Source organism: Epinephelus lanceolatus, chromosome 6, assembly GCF_041903045.1.
Source record: "Epinephelus lanceolatus isolate andai-2023 chromosome 6, ASM4190304v1, whole genome shotgun sequence".
NCBI classification, from domain to species: domain Eukaryota; kingdom Metazoa; phylum Chordata; class Actinopteri; order Perciformes; family Serranidae; genus Epinephelus; species Epinephelus lanceolatus.
In genome coordinates this window covers 32,675,176-32,697,791 of record NC_135739.1, presented here as the reverse complement: position 1 = coordinate 32,697,791, position 22,616 = coordinate 32,675,176, and the positions used below count along the sequence as shown (strand labels likewise).

The 22,616-nt window shown below is 39.6% G+C and overlaps 1 protein-coding gene across 4 annotated transcripts in view; it reads left to right on the top strand.

Annotated features, from left to right (window-relative positions):
• nfic (nuclear factor I/C) overlaps positions 1-22,616 on the top strand; it is a 41,351-nt gene that overhangs the window by 9,247 nt on the left and 9,488 nt on the right. For all 4 annotated transcript variants that reach the window (XM_033620802.2, XM_033620805.2, XM_033620803.2 and 1 more), the window contains exons 2-8: positions 4,033-4,203; positions 4,297-4,473; positions 5,717-5,900; positions 16,522-16,596; positions 16,994-17,068; positions 17,978-18,110; positions 20,334-20,455. In XM_033620802.2, coding sequence (XP_033476693.1) covers positions 4,033-4,203; positions 4,297-4,473; positions 5,717-5,900; positions 16,522-16,596; positions 16,994-17,068; positions 17,978-18,110; positions 20,334-20,455 — 937 coding nt within the window. The remainder of the gene's footprint in view (positions 1-4,032; positions 4,204-4,296; positions 4,474-5,716; positions 5,901-16,521; positions 16,597-16,993; positions 17,069-17,977; positions 18,111-20,333; positions 20,456-22,616) is intronic.

Here is a 22,616-nt window from a genome sequence, read left to right as displayed (position 1 = left end):
AGAACATAACTGTTAGCATTATTGCCAAACAGCACTCATGTCTGAGCAGGTATAAGTCAAGTACAAGTTCTTTATTGTCATGTGCACAACTACAGTGAAGTGGTTATTGGCAATGGTCTCAGGCTTTCTCCTACAATGTTCATATAATATAAAATATAGGCCTAAAGGAAATTAGATAAGTAAAATACAGAATATAACACTCTGGTAGAGAGGTGATAACACCTCTCTCTAGTGATAACACAACTAATAAACTGTAATGTAGATAGGTTCTGCAGTAGTGTAGTAAATGTATGTGTAAAAAGAACTTCAAATCGTTGCCTGGGCTATTAAATCACTGAATCCAACAGGCTTATATTTGTGACAGGCGTCTATAAGGGACAGGCCTTTAATTTCTTTTACACAAAATTGTTGCTCAGCAAAGATCTGAAATACAATGGAATTGCTCATGTAAACCAGTATGAATATTACTTGTAAAAAAAAATGTTTTCAAATAACATATAGCCTATATTCTGAATCATTAATTTGATCTAGCTCCAACAGACAGTGCATCAGAAAGAAGAGGTATGAAAGAAGAGGTATGACACTCCTTATACGATACTCGAGGATTACGACACTTGCCTTACTGACACAATACCACTTTATCCTGGTAAAACAATACTCACAACTTGGATTAATTTTCATGAAAAACCCATTTGATTCTTTTGATCAGTGGACTTTTATGGACTAAACAAATAACTTACTGGGTAATCGAGGAATGGACACATATTCTGACTTTATGACCGCTTCAGAGGCAGGGAGTCACCACATTTTTTTTTCTTCAATCTCCTTTACTATGCCGGTAAATCTGAATGAATTATTCTCTGTCTCGTTGTTGTGTTGCAATGTGTTGCATTTCTATACTGACTAAATTTTAAATGTTTATATGTGAATGCATGATCGAAGCAGTTAACGTTAGCTCAGGTAGCTAGCCAGCAATCTGATTTATACATCCAAAGAGCTTCTATAAAAATGAACTGCTTGGCAACCAGACCAGTGACTAATTGAGACAGGCCTTTATTCGTCAAAATGTGTAGCCACTCTTGGCTAGTAAAAAGGACTGGGCGTTTCATTGGAATTAGACGTTTAATTGAAGTTTTACAGTAGTTATGGATGGTTAAGCAGCTTGTAAACAGGTAGTAAAGCGTCAGTGATGAGCTTGAGAACTCAAGAGTTCAAGAACACTTATGGCCTGTGCTATGGAGCTGTCCCTGAGCCTGGTGTCGGGGACCGATTGCTGCAGTACCAGTCGCTGATGGCAGCAGGCAGGGCAGCTTGTGGCTGGGTTGATTGAGGTCTATGGTTATCCTGTTGACTTTCTCCCTGTAGTGCTGGGTATAGAGTTCCTCCATGGATGGCAGCTCCGTCCTGGTGATGTGCTGAGCAATATTCACCACCCTCTGTAAAGCCTTACAGTTAAGGGCGGTACAACTGCCATACAATGTGGTGATGCAGTGGTGGTTCACTTGTAGAAGTTGCAGAGTATCCTGGAGTTCATGTTGAGCCTCCTCAGCCAGCAGAGGGAAAAGAGATGTTGTGTCATTGTCCTTGTGATGGTGTCTGTTTGGTGAGAACAGGTCAGGTCCCGTCTGAAACCTGAGGAACCTAGGCTGTTGACTCTCTCCACTGTAGTGGGGGCATGTCCTTCTACCTGTCACTTCCTGTAGTCCAGTAACACCTCCTTAGTTTTGCTGACATTGAGATGGAGGTTGTTGTCCTGGCATCAACATGTCAGGGCTTTGACCTACTCTCTGTAGGCCATCTTGTTGCCCTCAGTGATCAGGCGATGACAGTTGTGTTGTCAGCAAACTTAATGAAGGTGTTGCAACTGTGGGTGGCCACGCAGTCACATGTGAACAAGGAATACAGGAGGGGGCTGAGCTCGCAGCCCTGAGGGGCTCCGTTGCTGAGAGTCAGGTTAGAGGATGTGGTGGTGCCTATGTGCACTGCCTGAGGTCTGCCTGACAGGAAGCTCAGGATCCAGTCACAGAGGGCGGTTTTTAGTCCCAGGTGTCTGAGTTTGATGAAGAGCTTAGTAGGGCACAGTGGTGTTGAATGCTGAACTGTAGTCTATGAACAGCATTCTCACATATGTACTCCTCCAATCCACGTGGGAGAGGGCAGTGTGGAGGGCGAGGGTGATGGTTTCGACTGTAGATTATGGAGTAACTTAGCAGGTAGGGCAGGTTGTGTCTCTGACTGACAAAGCAGTTCAGAATCGTAAACTACACCAAATATCATCACGTCACTCAGTCACATCTTACCTGCCCACTGGAAGAATCATGGTCACACCATGAGCAGAAAAAAACAGAGCAGCAAGGATAAAGAGCTCATTGCAAATATTTTAACTATATGTAATGTTATGTAATGATAGGAAAGTATATACTGTTGCAAAATACATTCTCTAGAAAATAATTTGAGAAGCCTTTATAGATACAGTAAAGTAACAAAATCAGAGTGTCTGTTTTTTGCTTATTCCACTGGATTAACTAAAAACAGACATTTACATTTACACTGATCAAGGTCCACTACTTTATTCTGAAGTTTTCAACAGCATCTCAAGGTCTTCAGCACTGGGTGGAGTTTTCTCAGTTTGTTATGGGACTGTGGATGTTGAAACTTTCCATTATTCATTATTCATACATTATACCGTATTATATGATCCTGAAAGTGTTTAGAATAATTCACCATTTAAACATCTACAGCTCTATAACTGAGCACCACCAATTAAAGGAATAGTTCACCCCCCAAATGACCATTTGAAGATTAATTACTCACCCCGTGTTACAGTGAATTCAGAAAGAAAACTTTGTTTTTCTTGGGTGCGTTCACAGCTAACGAAGCATCCAAAAGTGGAGAAAATTCTTGATGAATTGAAGTAAACGGGGTCCACATTTAACAACAGTAAAATAGTATCAAAACATCCATTAACAAACTCTGACACAACTCATCGAGTATAATCCAAGACTCATTTAACTGGTCATATGCTCAGTGCTTCCCAAACACATGCATTTCTGGTAAAACCTGACCATTTAAAACACTTCTGCATAAACAGGCACGGATGAGTAGCGCGCCTGTGCTGTTTATGTGAAAGCGTTTTTAATAGTCAGATTTTAATGAAATTGCATGCGTTTGGGAAGTACTGAGCATAATACTGGGTAAATAAGACTTGCATTATACTGCTAAGTTGTGTGAGACTTTGTAAACTGATGTTTTAATATAGTTTTTTTTTTTTTTTACCAAACTCGTTTTCTATGACTTCAGTTCATCACAAGTTTTCTCCACTTTTGGATTCTTCTTTCACTGTGGAGGCATGCAAGAAAAGCATTTTTTTTCCTGAATTCAGAATAACACAGGGTGAATAATTGATATAAAAATGATCATTTGGGGGGTGAGGATTATTTTAAGACTGTGTGATATGCTCCAAAACATTGGAACAAGTGAGTTGGTTGTCCTTGAGTTTAGATAGATTTGTTAGCTAAGCTGTTCTGCTATGTAGTTCGTAGGTGCTCAGACCAGCACATAAGCACTGTAGCTACATGTAAAAATCTTAAAAGAATAAACTTAAAGCCTAAACGATTCTTGGCTTTGCTGTTATGATGAATGGATTTATATTCTACCTTTCGGGACAGAGCCCTTAACAGGTGGTCTTTTATTCATCCATTCACACACACTCCCACACCAGAGGTGGCGGAGCTGCCATGCAAGGTGCTGGCCTGCTCATCCAGAGTAACTTGGGATTCAGTGTCTTGCTCAAGGACACTTTGACACGTGGACCGCTGCTCTCATGTGCACAAAGAATGAGTGAAACATGTATTGATCACCACTGAAGTGTATCTGCACTATCAGACGGGTGACTGAAGGCTGAAACACATCTGGTACACTGCAGAGAAAATAGAGCCCCTGCTACATGTCAGAACTGAGGACTTTGTGGTAAAAGTTGCTTTGGTTACTGATGATTGTGTGTCTATTTATGTTTGTCTGTCTGTCATGTAGGATGAGTTCCATCCGTTCATTGAGGCTCTGCTGCCCCAGGTCCGTGCCTTTGCCTACACATGGTTCAACCTCCAGGCCAGGAAAAGGAAGTACTTCAAAAAACATGAGAAAAGGATGACTAAAGAAGAAGAGAGAGCTGTCAAAGACGAACTGCTGGGGGAGAAGGCAGAGGTGGGATGGTAGAAATAAACCTTTTTTTCCCATACATAAATAACACATTATTCAGTGCATTAACTCACTCCTTTTACATTATTTTGTTCTCAGGTAAAACAGAAGTGGGCCAGCCGTCTTTTGGCCAAGTTAAGAAAGGACATTAGACCTGAATGCAGAGAAGACTTTGTCCTGTCAATCACTGGGAAGAAAGCTGCATGTTGTGTCCTGTCAAATCCTGACCAGAAAGGCAAAATGAGACGCATAGACTGTCTACGACAAGCTGACAAGGTAAACTAAACAGCACATGTTCAGTTAGAGTAGTTTGTTTGCACTGGCAGTACTGGATGATAAGTAAATGTTGATGACAGAAAAACAAAATGTATTACATTGAAAAAAGCATATGGCCTGCAGGAGATTGTAAAGGGAGCTAAATGTTAGGTCTACATTCTCCTGTGAGATTGAGATTAAAAATGGTTGCATCATCATTGTTTTATCTACAAGATGTTTTTGTTTCATCATGAGACATAAAGGTACACTTTCCCTACCGCAGTTGTGTCTACCAAAGCCTTGAGAGGCAAGTGAGAAAAAAATTGTAGTGATCTATTTTCTAGGTCTGATCTAAATTGTTTTCTCTGCTTTTTTCATTACTTGAGAACTGGTGAAAACAAGGTTTTTTCCAAGGCAATTCCTTTCTGTCCATCTTTGAAACAGAAAAACAGTTTTTAAATTCAGAACAAAAGTTTTTTGAGTTTTTTGAGTTTTCTTTTCATCTGTGAAAGAAGGTAAAAAAATATCTGTTTCACAGATAAAAAAAAAAGAAAGTAACGTAGAAAAATTATCCTAATAAATAGTAAAGTTTTTCAGATTTTTCTTAAAGCATCTTAAGGTTTCAGTACATGTTGTTGTATCTGGGCTTTTTTTGTCAGCATTTCCCATCAAACAGTCAGCCATTAGGAGCGATATGTGAGGTGAAGCACAATGATTACTGATTATTTCTCCATAGATCATTTCTTATTAACCAACTGCAGCTTCTTCCTTCACATTATTCGGCCTCCGAAATGAAAGCAAAGCTTCAGTTAAGTCAAATGGCTCATATAAAACCAGTAACAGTTAAATGGAATTCAAGTTCAGCACCATGAGGTGGCAACTAATACTTTTTGAATTTAAATGAAACAGGACACACTTAATCGTAACTTTTATGAAGACATTTAGAGCTTTGTCTGCAGTTATGGTGTGTGTATGGAAAGCAGTGGACTTTAATCATTTATGATACTGATCAATGGTGATGTACGTCTTGATGTTAAACTGTGAGGCCAATGTGTTGACGATTTGCACACACAAAAACGATGCGAGCACCATTTCCCACACATAAACTGGTATATATAAAAAAAGAATGTGTCACCTCCCCTGTGTCTGAAATGAAAGGGGATCTTGTCTGAAAGTAAAACATGGTATATCAGTACAATCAGCTTGGCTTGACTTGCATTCGTGTTTTTTCTGTGATTAATGATTGTGTTTTGTCTTGTCCAAGGTGTGGAGGTTGGACCTGGTGATGGTCATCTTGTTTAAAGGAATCCCATTGGAAAGCACAGATGGAGAGCGGCTGGTGAAGGGCGGCCAGTGCTCCAATCCAGTCCTCTGTGTCCAGCCTCGACACATCTCTGTCTCTGTCAAAGAGCTTGACCTCTACCTCGCTTACTATGTACAAGAGAGAGGTATGTAACAGCACACTCTTTCAAGGCTGTACAGTATTAAGAGTGTCTTGTGTATTTTGTCCTTCATTTGTGAATCGAGAGCCAGTATGAACAATGCCAGTGTCAGGCTTAGAATTAGAATTAGAATTAGCTTTAAATTTATAGCACATATCCAATATTTGCAGAAAATGTCTAAATATGAAATAAATATTCGGTAATATTGGATAATGTCACAGTAAAGGCCAACAGCTGCCTTGACATTAGAGTGGATTTATTGTGAGCCACATGCAGGTAGTAGAAAGGTGTCACTTTTACACATTAGCATTAGTCAAAGCTTTCAGCTGAATGGAGCAAAACAGAAAACCAGTGACAGAGCAGATAAGATGTGTTTGCAGGAGAACACAGTGGCGGTTGATCATGTCCCTTGTTTCCATAGTAAAAAATGTAAAGTATTGCTGACTTGGTTGGTCTTACTGTGTTTGATGGTGTAGATGAGAGTATTATGGTTGTGGATGAAATGGTTTGACAAACACAGTTTGTGTGAGGGGTTGAAGCCAAAAGGAAATGGCTTCAAGTGTTTTGTCTTGTGCTGTTTATGTGCCATCTCATGTGTGCCTAGTTACTAAATACCTGTGATGTTTTCTGAGCATGAGCATGCACAGGTTTCAGACTCATCTTTATTAAAGATAAAACACTCTAACAGTACTGTAAGCTGAAGTAGTACAAGTACATGTCGTACAGATACACGCAGTATGTAGTGAAGAGTCAATTTTTCATGAGTGAAGTGAGAGACACTTTCCTCTTGTTAATAAAAGGTTAGATGGATGGATGGCAGTGAAGCGTTTGTCTCCATCATACTTTTTGTTGATTGACTCTTCTAATTTCATCAACATTACACGTAATAGCTACATGTAATTCCTCTCTCTTTCACACACTGTGTGGTAGACTGTAAGTGTATGTGTGTGTGTCAACAGTGTGAGTGTTGATGTGGGTTCCCACGCTATTTTTAACTCGGCTGCATCTCTCAGAAACAGTGATGGAAGACCTAGATCTGATTCTCTAACCAGGCTAACTGTGAGGAAGCTAACACCGGAAGAAAAGCAAGTAGAAGCTGTGCTGTTTGTGAGAAAACAGCGTAAATACACTATAAATATATACTATCACCATTTCCTGCATCACCACACCACATCACACCTGTGCTCAGTGAAATTCTGCCCCCTCGTTGTCTTACGATGATATTGGGAAAGTCTTTTTACTTTTTATTTATCTTATGTATGTCATTTGAAACCCATGTTATTTAATGCCTTATATATTTATGACCTAAGATATGAGAAAAGGATCTTAACTTCAGTAAGTAAAGTTTTGGTGTTTAGATGTGTAATAAACAGTCTGGCAGAGTTCCCAACAGAAATGCCAGCAAAGCATTTTGGTGATTTGAAAGTGAAAAGACAGGACAGACCCAGCCATCCGATAACGCTGTGGTGGTGTGTGCTGTCCTGTTTGCACTGACCACACTGCTGTCACATTATCTGTGTTACTGCTGGGAAACCGGGGATCTGTAGCAGGGGCGATTCTAGGATCAGAGGTTGAGGAGTGCTGAGCACCCAGAGAGCTGCCCGGCCAGGCAAGATAAATTTCACTGTTTTGTACATTTTAACGCAGTTTCATTCCCACATTTGTGAAAGTAAAGCACAACACTTTTTGGGAAAGTCTGTGACTAAACCATCAAATCTGTTAAAGGTTATTTAAATGCTGAGCCACAGCAAAAGAGGAATGGATTGTAATCATCAAAGAAACATATTGTAACCCTAATTTCTGGGGGAAGACGACTCATTTTGATACAGCAGCTCCTCAACATACACATAAACAGTATGTATGTTTCTGGAGTAAACCAGCCCCCTATAGTGAGTACCAAAAATACCAAAAATACTACATTCTAGATAGATAGACCATTTGATCTTACACTCTTACCTAAACCTGGCTCTTTTTTTTTTTTTTTTTCTCGAAAAAAAAAGTCAGTCTGTCTGTACGCACACGCACACGCACACACACACACACACACACACACACACACAATAGGAGTTATAATGTTAATGGGCATCTAGTCAGTTAGCTAGTCAGTAGCACCTTGGCTGCTGTATTTTTGTTGTTAAAATATTACGTTTCAACCAAGTGCTGTATGGTTTTGACACTTTTCTAGCTTGTTAAAAAAGGACATACAGTAAAAAAAATAAATAAAAATCTCTCAAATTTTAGGGGTGCTGGGATTCAATTTAGGGGTGCTTCAGCACCCCCAAAAATGGGCTAGAAACGACTATGATCTGTAGGCTAAAACCAGAAGCTGTTAGAGAAGTTCGAATTGTCTATGGAGGGTTTTACAAAGGTGATTAAACCAGCATCTACCTGGTTTGATTTTGTAAAATATCATGTCACCATGCCTTATTTTCACCACTCTTTAACACTGTGCTGTACACTTACTGTACCTTTAGCACGATCAGCAGCTTGACTTTGAGTTTGTCTACGCTTACAACAGAGAGGACTTCCATGACAGCTCTCTTTCTCCCTCCTCTTTTTCCTCTCCTTAATCTTAAGTCTTGCTTTCATTTCTCTGACTTCTCGCCTCTGCTCTCCCTTACGCTCTCATTTTCCCAAACAAACTCTCCCCATCGTCTGACCTCTCTTTTCCTCTTCCAACTTTTCCATGTGGAACAAAAAAGGCAAAAGATATGTATGACACTTTTCAGAGTGAGGGGGAGGTGTGTGTGTAGGGGGATCCCTGTCTGTGGTGTCAGATGTCGGTCTGGTCGACCACTGACTACTGGTCCATGACCTTTGACTTCCTCCCAGTGGATGCTGTGACTGGTTGTGCTCTAGTGTTCACAGACAGATGATGTTGTCTGCTTCTGGTGCTGTGCTTTCGCATTAATAAAGTTGATCCATACCTGAATACACCTGCATCATCATCTACATGACTGGAGATTGGTGACGCTGAGAAATACCTTTGCCTAGCTACTTACCAACTGCTACTCCCATTAAATACCAGTTCACTTTTGGATTGTGGTACAGTTGTTTTTTACATCTGCTTCAAACCGTACCCAAGTACACATGAACTGTACTTTGAGAGCTGGTTCGTCAATCTTTGCTTGGGTCTGGCACATGAATTTGTGTTTCCTAGGATAGCGAAGGCATTAACTACCCAACTCTGTCCTTCCTCTGCCTCTGATTGGCTTACCCTGACATTCTCACCCTAATCCTAACCAATCTCATTCGTCTCGCTTAAACCCTAACAATTCAACCAATGAATGCAATGAGTACTAGCCAGTCAGAGGGAGAGGCAGGCGGTTTGTGCTTTCAGTATTCTAGGAAACACAAATTTGTATCCGGTACATACCGTTCACAATAATCAAATGAACTGGAGGTCAAGTGTACTCTGATGTGGGTCAGGGTCCCTTTTATGCAAGCTTCCTCAGTCTCTTTTCTAGGGTCCTTGCTGCTTACATGTGATGTCATAATAATGTCATCCACTACTCCAGTCTCCCTCTCAGAGGGTCCTGTCTTTGGGCTTTACCAGCAGAGATCTCAAGGTTTTGAATGGTTTGTGGTGAGTGCTGACTCCTTGTGATTTACAGACTACAGATAGATGTTCTGACAGCCCAGCCATGCAAGAGAGTCTTACTATGATACTTCTGGTGGTCCCTGTTGAATTTTAATGGTTTGCAGGAATTGACAGTTACTATTGGTAAATAGCATCACTAGCAAAATGTGAAAGCATTCCCCAGATTGAGTTTTTGGTGGTTCGTTTTACTATATTTGCATTTCTTTCAGCGCTGTTTCTGCAGTTTTTGTGGCTTCCTCTTGAATACATTTTGCTTCTGGTCTGGCACCAGTTTTGTTGCCTTTTTACAAAGTCCCAACCTTACATGTGTGCTGTGCCCAGGAACCTCCAAAACATAGGAAAATAAAAAGAAGAGAAAATACAGGCAGTGTCAGGGTCTCTGCAGATAAATACACCACCACACTGGTGGCTCATAAGTGATGATTTAAAGGAATGAATTTTGTATGAATCTATCTGTTGTTTTTTTCTGCATAGTATAAACTGCCTGTTCGAGTCTGCAGGAAAGGTGGAGTTCTCATCATCCACTCCTTGTGTCTGTAAGCCCCTCTATCTCTCCTCATCACTGATAAAATGTTGTGCTCTGTGCAAGAGGTTTCTCATCGCTCATCTTTTATGTTGTCAGTGGTGGTTAGAGTTCAGTTTGAGATACTGGGTTTCCTGTACACTGGTTTTTATGCTCATATCAGTGTTTGCAGGTATCTCAAAACAGTTTTACATTTCTTCTTGCTTACTGGTGAGTCTAGTGTGTGGATTGAGCATAAAAGTTTGTTCTTGAGGGCCTGTGATGACACCTGAGGTGGACCTTAGAGCTCATATTATCTCATTACACGTACTGTTCAAAATATATTTGGATTATTGCATCCATTTGTTTGACATCAACAAGCTGATACATTTCATTACTTTGGGGATCAAACAAGGTTATACCTAGAATGTGAAGATTTATCCAGCTTGATTTTCTGTCATTTGCATTTTTGATCAATTAACCTATAAACACTAGGTTATGGATTTAAACACTCTGATAATCCCCCCTGTTTTAAAGCTTGCTGTAGTCCTGTCAGTCTGATATACTGGTTGTGTCATTGCCTGAGGAAGAAGGGCAGTTACAGAAACTAGAGAGAAAGTATTACACATTATACACTGTGGTTATTGAATCAAGGGCATTTGAGGATAAATTCTCCATTCCACATCACAGGAGCAAAAACAAGAGGAAAGGCAGCGGAGCACATGACAGGAGGAGTGCACAAAAAAGGAGGAGAAGAAGGAGTTGAAATATAACAGAGGGAAGGAGGCATAAGGATACCTTTTAAGAGGTTTCAAGGAAATGTTTGACGTTTGATGAAGTTTGCCTGACTTTAGTAGAGAAGAATGGAGAACTAGTCATACTGCAGATGGGGCAAGGTTTAGTGTAGTGTAACTCTTATTCAGACTGCTTTATAGTTTAACTGAACATCCATTACTCAGTTTGACATGTCTTCTTTTGGCTGCACTGGACTCAGGACACGAACCACAGTGCCAAAGTCCACCAACCACCTCCCCTACAGTTTCTGTGTGGTACAAAAATGTTGCACTTTTTTTTGGCTGGAAATCACATTGCCAGTGAATAAATCCATAAAGCCATTAAATTTCTTCAAAAATGTGGCATAAACCATTTAGTAGATGATAATTGAGTTTTAAAAGGGGACAGGTTTGCTTGATTATCACTTTCTCAGATACTTTAGCATATTGTATAATTGCTTGGATTTAACAAGATTTAATATTTAAACTTTTGTTAGCAGCTGCTAGAAGCTGCAATATTCATCATATCATGCAATATGGAAATGTTGGATAGAGGAAAACAATATTCGTGCATTTTTTCCACTAAGACTCATAATTAGTCCAAAAGGGTTCCTCCTTTGGGGAGCATGAATGTGCTCAGGAAATGTCATGGCCGTCTGCACATTAGATTATGAGATATTTTGGTCAGAAGGTGGTGAAAGAAGAAAACTGATGAAATGTTTAAGGATGCATTGTTTATGGAGAAGAAGAGATTTATGCTGTTCCTGAGTACTTTGAGTACTTTATAAAAGTACAGGCACATCCATCTGGTAGGTGTTGAGATATTTTAAGTCTGCATCAAACTGGTGAACTGACTGACAGACATTTCCACCCTTAAGGCCAACTTAACTGGCCCTGTAGCTAAAGAATGTCCTGATGGTGGCGCTATAGTAAGACCAAGGGATAGACAAAGACATCAGGATTCATCAAAATGGGAACAGGAGTATCCCATGATGAAGTTTAGCCCCAACCACGTGGCTTAACGAAAGGTCAGAGATTCATTGGGAAATGGGAATCATCCACACTGAGCCACAAGTATTCACACCAAATCTGAAATAACGTGGAGAATTTCTAAGAAGCTACTTTCTATCATGATGAGTGGCTCTAACAGATTCTCAAAGTGCTGTGGATGGTTATGAATCATACTCAGAGCTGCTGCTAGCTGAGAACTTCTGGACTGAGTTCTTCTTTCCCATTGGTCAGTTGAAACCATTTGTATAAATATGTTTAATGCAGCTACGAGCTGAGTCCAAAAACAACTGAAAGAACGCAGTGTTCACATCTGGTTTTTATATTGTGGCTTCAGGAGCTGTAGGAGTCTCATTCACTAACACAATGAAGCAGCAGTTTGATGGGACGGAACAGAGCGGACACAACAGCACCAGTGACTAGTGACACCAATTCTCTGCAGCAGTAAATAAAATAACTACTGACTGCAGAATAAACATGATCAACAGCCAGCTAGGGGAAGAGTGGAGGTTTCTCAGCAGGATGTATTGAGGGCCAGCACTGACTCACAGTGGTATCACAGTGTCAGGGCTGTGTTTTCAGTATTGTGCTTGTAGAGACAGCTGTAACTCAGCAACACACACTCTCAAAGAGTGCTCTAAAAATCATAGTGTTTCTAACGGTTCTAATGCGGTAAACTCAAAATGTGCAGACAAGTTTTTTTTCACAACACAGTAGTAGTAATTTATATCAGTTGTTATTCCAAAAGGAATGGACCTAATAAAGAATATATAACAAGACATCAAATTAAAAGTAAAACCAAAGGAAAAGAGAAAATATAAACTGAAAAGGTGATGGCTGAAGCTTAAGCTTGTTATATCTACCCTTTTTACTGAGCATATTCTCATGAGTAGCTTATTCACTACTAGGTTTAGGTTATACAAAACAAAATAACACAAAAAAAACAAAGAAACAACAACAAAGCAAATCCAGTATAACCAGAAACAATAGCAAAATTACAAAACATTTTATGCACAATAATAACCAAACCCCAGTTTTATATTTGTTTACCACCTTATTTTGAAACTTTTTTATTTGCAAAGTCAACTACACTGTTTTTTTCTTCGTAAAACTGCTTTTTTGTGTGCTTTTACCGGTTTAAATCACAGGGTCTGTTTGTTTAGGAAAGGTGGGGACCTCTGTGGATAATTTGACTCCCTGTAAAAACCTCCTGAACGTCAGAGAAAAAAGATGAGTACACATTAGCCAGCACTGGGCTAGCAGCCTGTCTGTGACAAGCCAAACACCGTCACTGATTCGTAAATTGAAACTGCTTTATTCAGTGTTTTTACCGGTTTAAATCAGCAGGTCCATTTGTATTAGAGAGGAAGAGACCTCTGCAGTTAATTCGGCTCCCAATAAAAACCTCCTTAACAATAAACACTGAGGGATCACTAACCAGGAGTTCATGCTTGGCACACGAGAAGAGATTCACCTGGTTGCAATCTGCAGTCCACACTGCTGGATGCCACCAAATCTTACACACTGCTCCTTTAACATTAACTAGATCACAAAATTTTAAAGCATGTAATTCAATTACATGCATTGGTTCATAATAATTCAGTGGATTTACATTTCTTATGGTTTTCTTGTGGAGCATGATTGTTTCCGTTCCCCCACGCAGTAGGTAATGTATGGAACTCTGAGAACATAATTCAGTATACACAATATCTTTAGTTTTATTGCTTTTTTTTTTTTTTTTTTTGGACGATTTTGTTTTTACATTATTTATGTGTGGTTTCCAATGGGCTTGTGTGGTATCAAGGTATTATGGTATACCAGGGCATTTAGAAATCCTTAAGGTTTGATTACAAAACAGTCAGATACATACAGATCAAATAGTCAAATACAGATGCTCTTTTTTCTACTAAACTGATATGGACATGCTGTATTGAAGTGATGTAGTGCACAGTTGGTGCCACCAGAGGTCAGTCTTTACTGGTGCAACAAGCAGCTGAGCTGAGAAAGATGGCGACTGCGAGTGGTGAGGATGATGTTACAGAACTGGGAAAAAGAAAATGCCTCTGCCCATGTTTGGGAGTATTGCCACATACTGAATCACTTTATCTTGAGATGAGTTCATTGAGCTACAATCTGTTCCTTATTCAATGGGCCATAAGTATTTAAACCCAGCAAGAATTTGCTAAAAAGGCTAATGGTATATTAGAAACACAGCATTGTAGGCTAGACAACGACGTACATGCTACAATGAGTTCTATCACAGTAGTATTTTTTTTTTTTTTTTTACCACAGATACCAACATATACAATATATACCCTGGTAAAATGTAGGAAGGTAGGTATGAAGATATGAAAAACTAGATAACGCCCAGGCTAAGTTTCCAACATAATTTATGATCAGTTATCACACCCAGAAATTTATTTGCACTCATTCTATTTCATCATCATTTATCATAATTTTTACTCATTTATCGATTTCCAAATGTTATAAAATTTGTTTCAATTAAATTATAGTATTATAGTAATTTATTAATATCAAACCATTTCTTCAAGACATTAAATTACAGCAATAAAATAATTATAATAACAGTAATGTTATTGTTGGTAACAGTCAGCATGTGATGTGAATCAACTACTTGACCTGAAAGCACACTGGAGACATTGCTGGATTGTACGTCTCCAAAAACTGAATAAAGGCTTGTCGCATGTTTAGTTTGTGGATTGTAGGCCAGATCTCAAATACTTTTCACTTTTGTGGAATACAAAGTTGCAATATTTTCTGTTGATGTGTTTAAAAAAAATTCATGTGGCTGGGTAGCCTGATTTTACACAAGTAGAGCTACACAAATACTTTCCAGTGTTAAAAATGACTTCAACTCATGTTTTGCCAGAACAACAGTGTAATCTTGCACAGCTACAACTGAGTGGAGTACTTAGATACGAGACCTTACTGAACCAACAGTGTAATGATGATTGGCTCTGGATTTGAAACAGTGTTCACACACATTCCCTGAACACTTGCTCGTGTCATTCTGTAATTCAGTGATTCAGTGGTGAAAGCCAGTAAACTTGATGCTTGACTCATGACAGTCTGCACATATTGTATCTGCAGGATTTGCAAATCTGAGATTTGTGCTGTTGTAAGCGTGGTTGGTAGTTCAAGTACTTGTTTTGCAATCTGTTGACACACCTACTCACACATTAGTCATGTACTGGTGCATTTGATTTGGTTTAGATCAACAGGCTTTTCTCACTGGAGACCTTATAGCGTGATACAACTGAAACTAGTCACATTAATGATGACTTTTGTTCCATTCAAGTGTCCCAGTAAGAAACCAGTGAGCCAGCCTGCTCATAACCTGGAACACATTACTGAAAGTAGCCATTACTAATGTTTTTACAAAAGTTAGTTACAGCTGTGTGACAAGTCAAAATGTCCACCATGAAAATGAGTCACAGTAGTAAAATGTATTAGTATGCCCTGCCCTCTACTGGCATAAAACATGTGCAACACTTCATTAGCGGGGCAGAACCTGAAGGATACGAAGACCAGACAATGTCAGACAAGATCCCAAAACACCAAAAACACCAGTGATTGATTCTTCATCAGCTTGGTCTCTATCATCTCGAAGCCGCCACTGCCTGCTGCTGCAGTGTCACTGTTACCACTCCTTAACCAACCAACCAGTTGCTATCTGGCTGTGTTGTAGAAACAGTGTTTAATGATTTTCAAAGGCTTCAGCTGGACTCAAACTGGTACACTGTGATCCTTTGGTACACATCCTAGACCATGATACACCTGAATGCCCCATGAGACAGCGATGATACCAAAGTATGTTTCAGACAAACTGGTTAGAATTGTAACCAGCTAAGAGAAACCCTGATGGATTGGGGACAGTGGTTGGATCCAGAGAAAGGGTTCATCACCCTTGCTTGCCTGTTCACATCAATCAGCTGGTAACTGACTTCTTTCTCAACAATGACCAGGGTCGGACCAGGGGTTATCTGACCTATATTCAACCCTTCTTTAGTCATTTCAAACCAAGCCAGCTCACCCTGGTTAATCCCTGGTCTGACAATTAAGATACAACCTGAGTCACAACCCAGGAGCGATGCATACTAGTCACTTCATAGGCTGGCGTTTACATGTCATAATTAGAACTAGTGTTTTGTACTTAAATTCCTCCTTGCACAGTATATTAGTACATCACAACAATAAACACTGTCAACTGATTTGGCCTGTAATGTTATGATTACTTGAAGTGTACTGCTTTTTGAGTACCTTCAACTTGTTTGTGACCTATTTCTCTGTACGGTTTGTTATGTTCATTTTCCCTCACTGTCTCTTCCTCATCACAGATGGCCGATAGCTCCTGCACCTCAAAGTCTTGCCACATCTCCATGTTGCTCAAATGGTAGCTTTAGAAGAAAACGTTCCTGCTGCCACTATACCATTACTTGCTCCACTGAACTGTGACAGTTACGTCATGACTGTGCATCCTCCATTTGCAACCAGTGACATCATTTGTCCTGTCCTGGTTGATAGCCACCCCGGTGGTGTGTGATTCACATTGATGTTAACCCCTGTCAAACCCTTGTCTGACCCACCTTTCATTCTAGGTTGCAAACTCTTTTGAACACAAAATCAATGCTGGTTGAGCCCGCGGTGTGATGGGGGTATATGTCTTGTTAACATTGTCCTGATTTATTAATAAATAATCAAACCTCTCTCTTCTCTCTCCAGAGGCAGAGCAGAGCAGCAGTCCCAGTCGTACAGGAGTGGGTTCTGATCAGGAGGACAGTCGAACCGCCACCATGGGTAGTGTAAAGAATCTTCTATAATAGGATCATATTCTGATTACATAAGAAGATGCACTTTGTTTCACATTACTGTGTGATGTACATGCACATGCACAAGGTTGAACATTTTTGCCTGTGCGTAAGCCATTTACTGTTAATTGTCTTTATCGGTTTCTTCAATAATACGAACAAATGCAATAAATACCTATTACATAAATGGGCCATCAACTTGGTTTGATGTGATTGATGAAATGAATACCAAGTCCCTAAGGATATTCAAACCATTTAGCATCATTGTATGGCAAATTGTATGATTGGACATCTAATGATATACACACACACAGACACACACACACACACACACACACACACACACTCAGCATTAGTGTCTAAATGCTGTGTGTTTGTTTCTACAGATGGTCCAGAGTTCCAGGAGAGTTTTGTGACATCAGGAGTTTTCAGTGTCACTGAGCTGGTCCAGGTCTCAAGAAGTAAGTCCAGTTTACCATTAGCTTTAGCCTTTACCCAACCTACTACCACCACTGATTGTAACGCCAACCCTTTATTTATGAGTTTCAGATACATTTAGCGTGTCAGATGATATATGTGTAGAGGTGGCCAGGTGAGCATTGACAGCACAGCTCTATGTTACATCAGATTTGTAAAATATAAGTTTCCCAGTCATACTAAGGACTCAGATGTTGATGTGAACATTTTCAAGTCAGAAACTGGTTACTGACATTTGACATGAACATTGCTCAACATTCATGGATTATTTTGGAGGGAAATTACTCCTTGGACCTGTCGAGGGAAAGAGTACAGTGATATGCATAAACACAAATTTGGCACAACGTCAGCTGTGTTGTTCCCCTCACCTCAGTGAATGTAAATTGAATACACAGTGAGGAAGATGGGCTTGCACCAAACAAAAATGTTATTGCAACCAAATCATTGTTACCATGGTGTTTTTGACAGGTTGAAATTGAAAGCCAAGTGAAGTCCTTGATTTCTGACTGCTCATTTGTGGGATTTGTCTGCTGCATACTAAAGTAAACTAATCAGATGTGTCTTAGTGTTTTACATCTGAATGTGATCATCTGGGGTATCAGCCTTTGTCTGCCTGCTGCTCTGAACTGTAAGATGCACCGCTCCCTGCTGCTCTACAACCCGTATATTTGTCATCAGGATAATGAACAACTGATCTGCTTCACACTTTTACAATAAGGGAGAAAAGAAAGAAAACGCCATGCAGCTTATTAGGATGTCTGATGAGCATTATGTGTTATGTGACAGTTTCAGTTAACTTAGCTCAATGATAGAAGCACAAATACTGAGAGGCTGATATTCAATATTTTCAATAGTTCATATGTGTGTTTGTGTGTGCGTGTGTGTGTGTGTAGCTCCAGTAGTCACAGGAGTAGGACCCAGTTTCTCTATGGGGGAGCTCCAGGGTCATCTGGCCTACGACCTCAACCAGTCTGTCAACCAGCCAGTCAGCCTCAGACGATCACTGGCCAGCACCTCATCCAGCGGGTAATCACACACACAACTACCTTGTACTAACGTTTACCATCAGAACATCAGAAGGTACATAACCGGCTTTGTTAATTAATCCTTTCCCAGTTCCAAGTTTAAAAATTATGACTGTCAGCCCTTACCATGAATACTAAGCTTAGTTACACCCAAGACCCTTGAACATCCTTTTAAGGAAGTTAGGCCAGCCAAAATCCAAAATCTCCTAATCTGGCAAAGAAATTCTCTCACTGTGTGTCCCATTCTAAGGATTCCATTCCTTAAAAGTCTGTGTTTTTAAACCAAATATGACATGACAATTGACAAGGATGTCCCTATCCAAAGGTTCCACAAATGCAGCTTTGTTTTTTCCAAAATAGGGAAGACATTATTGATGTGTCGTTTACAGTCTTCACAATCTCAAACCCATTGTGTCCCAATCACTAAGGAGTGGGAATGGACTGAAGAGGTAATGCAAATCCTCAACAGTGTGCAGGCAGCATCCTAACAGGGAGGATGCCCTGAAATAAGACAGAGGTGGTGGTTGGTTGTTTGGTTGGATGATGGATGGATGGATGGATGATGGATGGATGGATGGATGGGGTTCACTTGGAATCAATTCAGCTGAGCAAAGATGTTTTTTTTTGGTAAGGATAAGTGTTAAGATTAGACCTACGAAGGAGATAGTCAAAGAAAATTAAAGAAAATTACATGTAGTTTCATCTGACTCTTGATTTTGTAAACTGTTGCTGAGTTTCTCCATTTGTAAAACTTACAGTGGCAAAGTGCTTTTGTCATTAGCTACACAGACATGTTTTCTTGCCTGTTATGCAATTATTAGTGTTATTAAACTTGTGGTAAAATGGGAGCAGAGCTGCAGCACAGGGGTGTCAGTGATGATCAACTGAAGCAGTGATTATCTGGGGTCAAGACCTGTACATGTGCTTTTGTGTAGGTAGTCATGTTCCATGCAATTAGCAGCTCTTCTCGTGCATAAAATGGAGGACATTTTGATGTATAAATCTCTCATGCATGAAAAAACACATATGTAGTAAATACTTATTATTCTGTCACCTTGGACAGCATTAGCAGTACACTAAGTGAGTGTCAGTGTCCAAGGTGACAGAATTCGCAATGCTTACACGTTAGCTATTGTAGCATTAGCTACAACCACAGGGAGCTATATCCATGCCATGGGTACAGTCATAAACACAGCTACAATCACACCCATAGCTACAGTCTGTCCCAGTAACAGCCAAATAGCAGCGACAGTGTGGGGGACTAACAAGCCTTAACTATTATGCTGTCTTAATGTTTGCTCCAATGAATACACTTACAGCTAAGTTACCTACCATGACCATAGCATAGCCAGGCCAGCCCACAGTCCTGTAGCTACTGTTCATAAGGGATGGTAGAAAGCAAACATCGTAGAAAAAAAATCCCAGTTTTCAATAATCACTTTGCTGCCACTGGCAATTTCTTTCAACCCTGTTAAAGTGACAGATTTGATACATTAGGGTCAGTTAACTGATCCTACTAAGTTCTAATCAGCTTGTGAAACAGCCATGATGTCATCACGGGTAATCACCATTCGAAGACTACACATTTATATCAAGTCTGTGTTACAAACTGACATTGTGAAAGATGTGTTGTGTTTGGAAGATGCTGACTTAATGGAAAATGTAGGATCCTTTTTTTAAGGCTGTTTTGGCTTGTTTATAATCTGTCTTTTGGGATTCTACCACCGTTATTGAAGTGTAACACTCAAGTGCTGGAGGGACTCCTTTTTTAAAATAAGTGTATTAGGTTAAACAACTCCGAAGCTTTATTTATGGGCTGTTTCAAACTTGACAACATAAACATTCAAAAGTGGTCCCATTGTATTTCCTAATGGATTGTTTGTTAATGCAGTATCTGAGAAGAAGTAAGCCGTGACCAAAGCTGTTGCCCTGGGAACAGAATGGCAATGAAACAATCTATAGACAATGTTCTTTGTGCATAGATGTCAACTTTTATTAATATACATCTGTATACAGGCTTACTGAAGGCTGTGCTTCACTCTTTACTCTCCACATTTTTTCTTGTCCTGTAGTTGCCAAAGCCCTTTCAGCCACTGACGCCAACAAAACTACTTAAAAAGACACTTTGGACGTGTATTTTATAGCTTTCTGCTTTCATTACTTCACACAGTGCACTGTGAAACCATGAACCTAGATGTCTGAGTGTCTGTATATGTGTCTGCAGGAGTAAGCGTCATAAGTCTGGCTCTATGGAGGAAGAGGCTGACAGTCCAGGAGGGGAGTATTACCACTCACCTTCCTCTCCTGCCAGCAGCTCCAGGAACTGGACTGATGACATGGAAGGAGGTAACAGAAGAAGAAAAGGACTCATAGTGTCCAGTGTCTGAACTGGGAGACATATTAGCATTAATCACTAAATCATGAGCGTAACTAAATATGGTATTCACATTCTGAAAGCATTGTCTCCCACGTTTGACACCCTCTCTATGGTAACAGGGTTGCAGGACAGAGGGTGTCATAGCTACGTTAGCATGCCATTGTATCACTAGCATGTGGTAAAAAAAGGTTACAGTGTGCTTTGGTATAATTTATATATAGTTTCCAGCATAATGTGTTATCTATTAATACTTCAAGAATTTAATTTCGGATTTTAACTTTTACTTCATCTATCATGAAGTTCTTGTTTGAGTTTGTCAAATGATTCCCAAAGATTATAAATGTTGTTTGATTTATATTCATTGTTAGTCAGACCAACTCTTTAGCCTTTTCATTTCTTTATCTATTATATCCAAAAGTTGTTTCAAATACTTACCACAACAAAATGCACGCCTGTCATCTGCAAATAATATAGTTTTTAGTATTTTGGAAACCTCACATATATTTATATACAAAATAAACAACAGTGGTCCCAACACTGAGCCCTGGGGAATCCCACAAGTAACATACAGTAGATGTAATTTCAAGTTATTTATTTGGACATACTGATGTCTGAGCTGTTCTCCAGGTAGCTGCTTAAACAAGAGAGTGCTACCACTTAATTTCCTTAATAGTAAGTCAGGGTGAAGAGTGTCAAATGTTTTTTTTTTTTTCCTAGATCTTGGAATACCCCTAATGCATAGTCTTTATTTTTATGGCAGTTGTTATTTCTTCCACAGTTTCCATGAGTGTAAACAAAGTTGGCATTCCATCTCTAAACCCATGTTGCAGTTCACACTGTAGATCGTTTTGTGATAAATCCATCTACTTCTTTTAGAATTATATTGTTTTCCAGTATGTAGTAACTGTGGAGGCAAGAGAACAGGTCTGTAATTTGAGAGTGCATGTTTATCTCCACCTTTACTTATTGGCCGACTGTAAAGACTGAATACAAATATGTCTAAGTGGTTTCACCACACACTCAATAATGTTTTTAATCAAACCTATGATTCCAGTTTACAGATTTCTTAATCTTAAATTACTTGTGTCAGTAATTTCTTTTCCCTCTGTTCCCCCTATAAACATAGATTAATTTACATTCATAACTTTACTTTTCACATCACCTGTATTACTAGTCCTTAACCAAGCCAGGACCAACACTGACAAAAAAAAATAAATTCATCTACAATTAAAGCTAAGTCATTAGTAGCTGTATTATTCTTAGTTGGTTACATCATTAAACATCATCTCATGTGCCAATGCAGAAACAAACATACACAGTATAAATTTGACCTCCCACTTTTTTAAAGACACTCACAGGGAGTGTTTCTTTAAGCAAAATCCCTCACTTTACAAACACAGTTTGCAAATCAATTGATATACATTAATAAATATCTGTGACCACAGACTACTCCACCTACCCAAAGAGTTTGCTTCAGTTTTCATGGATATAATCAGATGTAATCTTTCTGACAGCGAATCAGTCATCACTGACTAACCACACAAAGCTGTCTACCAAACTTCCCAATAATATTCAATATGTACCATGACATCTCAAAACAGACAGAAAGATCATTTAAAATCTGTCAAGTGTTGCTTCTGTGAAACTCTGGATGGAGCACCGTTTCAAAAAACTGATGAGGTCATTCAGTATTTAACGCAGGTGCATACCTAAAGTTCCGTGTGTAGCTTTGTTTCCCTACCAGAACAGTGAAACTCTACAGCAATAACAACCCTTATTCACAAAAGAAATTCAACTTTCATATCTGGATGAGACAAGGAATAACAGCTTGTTAAAGAAAAGTGAGCTGAGGTCTACAAACAGGAAACTCAATCTACTATAACTCAAGCCAAACTACACAAAAGAGTCTGCCTGTAATACTGACAAATGATGGAGATGGAGGTTAGGGCTGGACAGGGGGATTGGTGTGTTGTCAGCAGGCATGTGGGTGTTGACTTCTATAAAGTGACAGCTCAGCTGCTGGGCATGTACATGAGAGCACACAAGATATAGCAACAGCAGTGCAGACTGACCACAACACAGTGACACTGAGTGAGACACCAGCGCACAAAGCTCTGGTTCAGCTCAGTG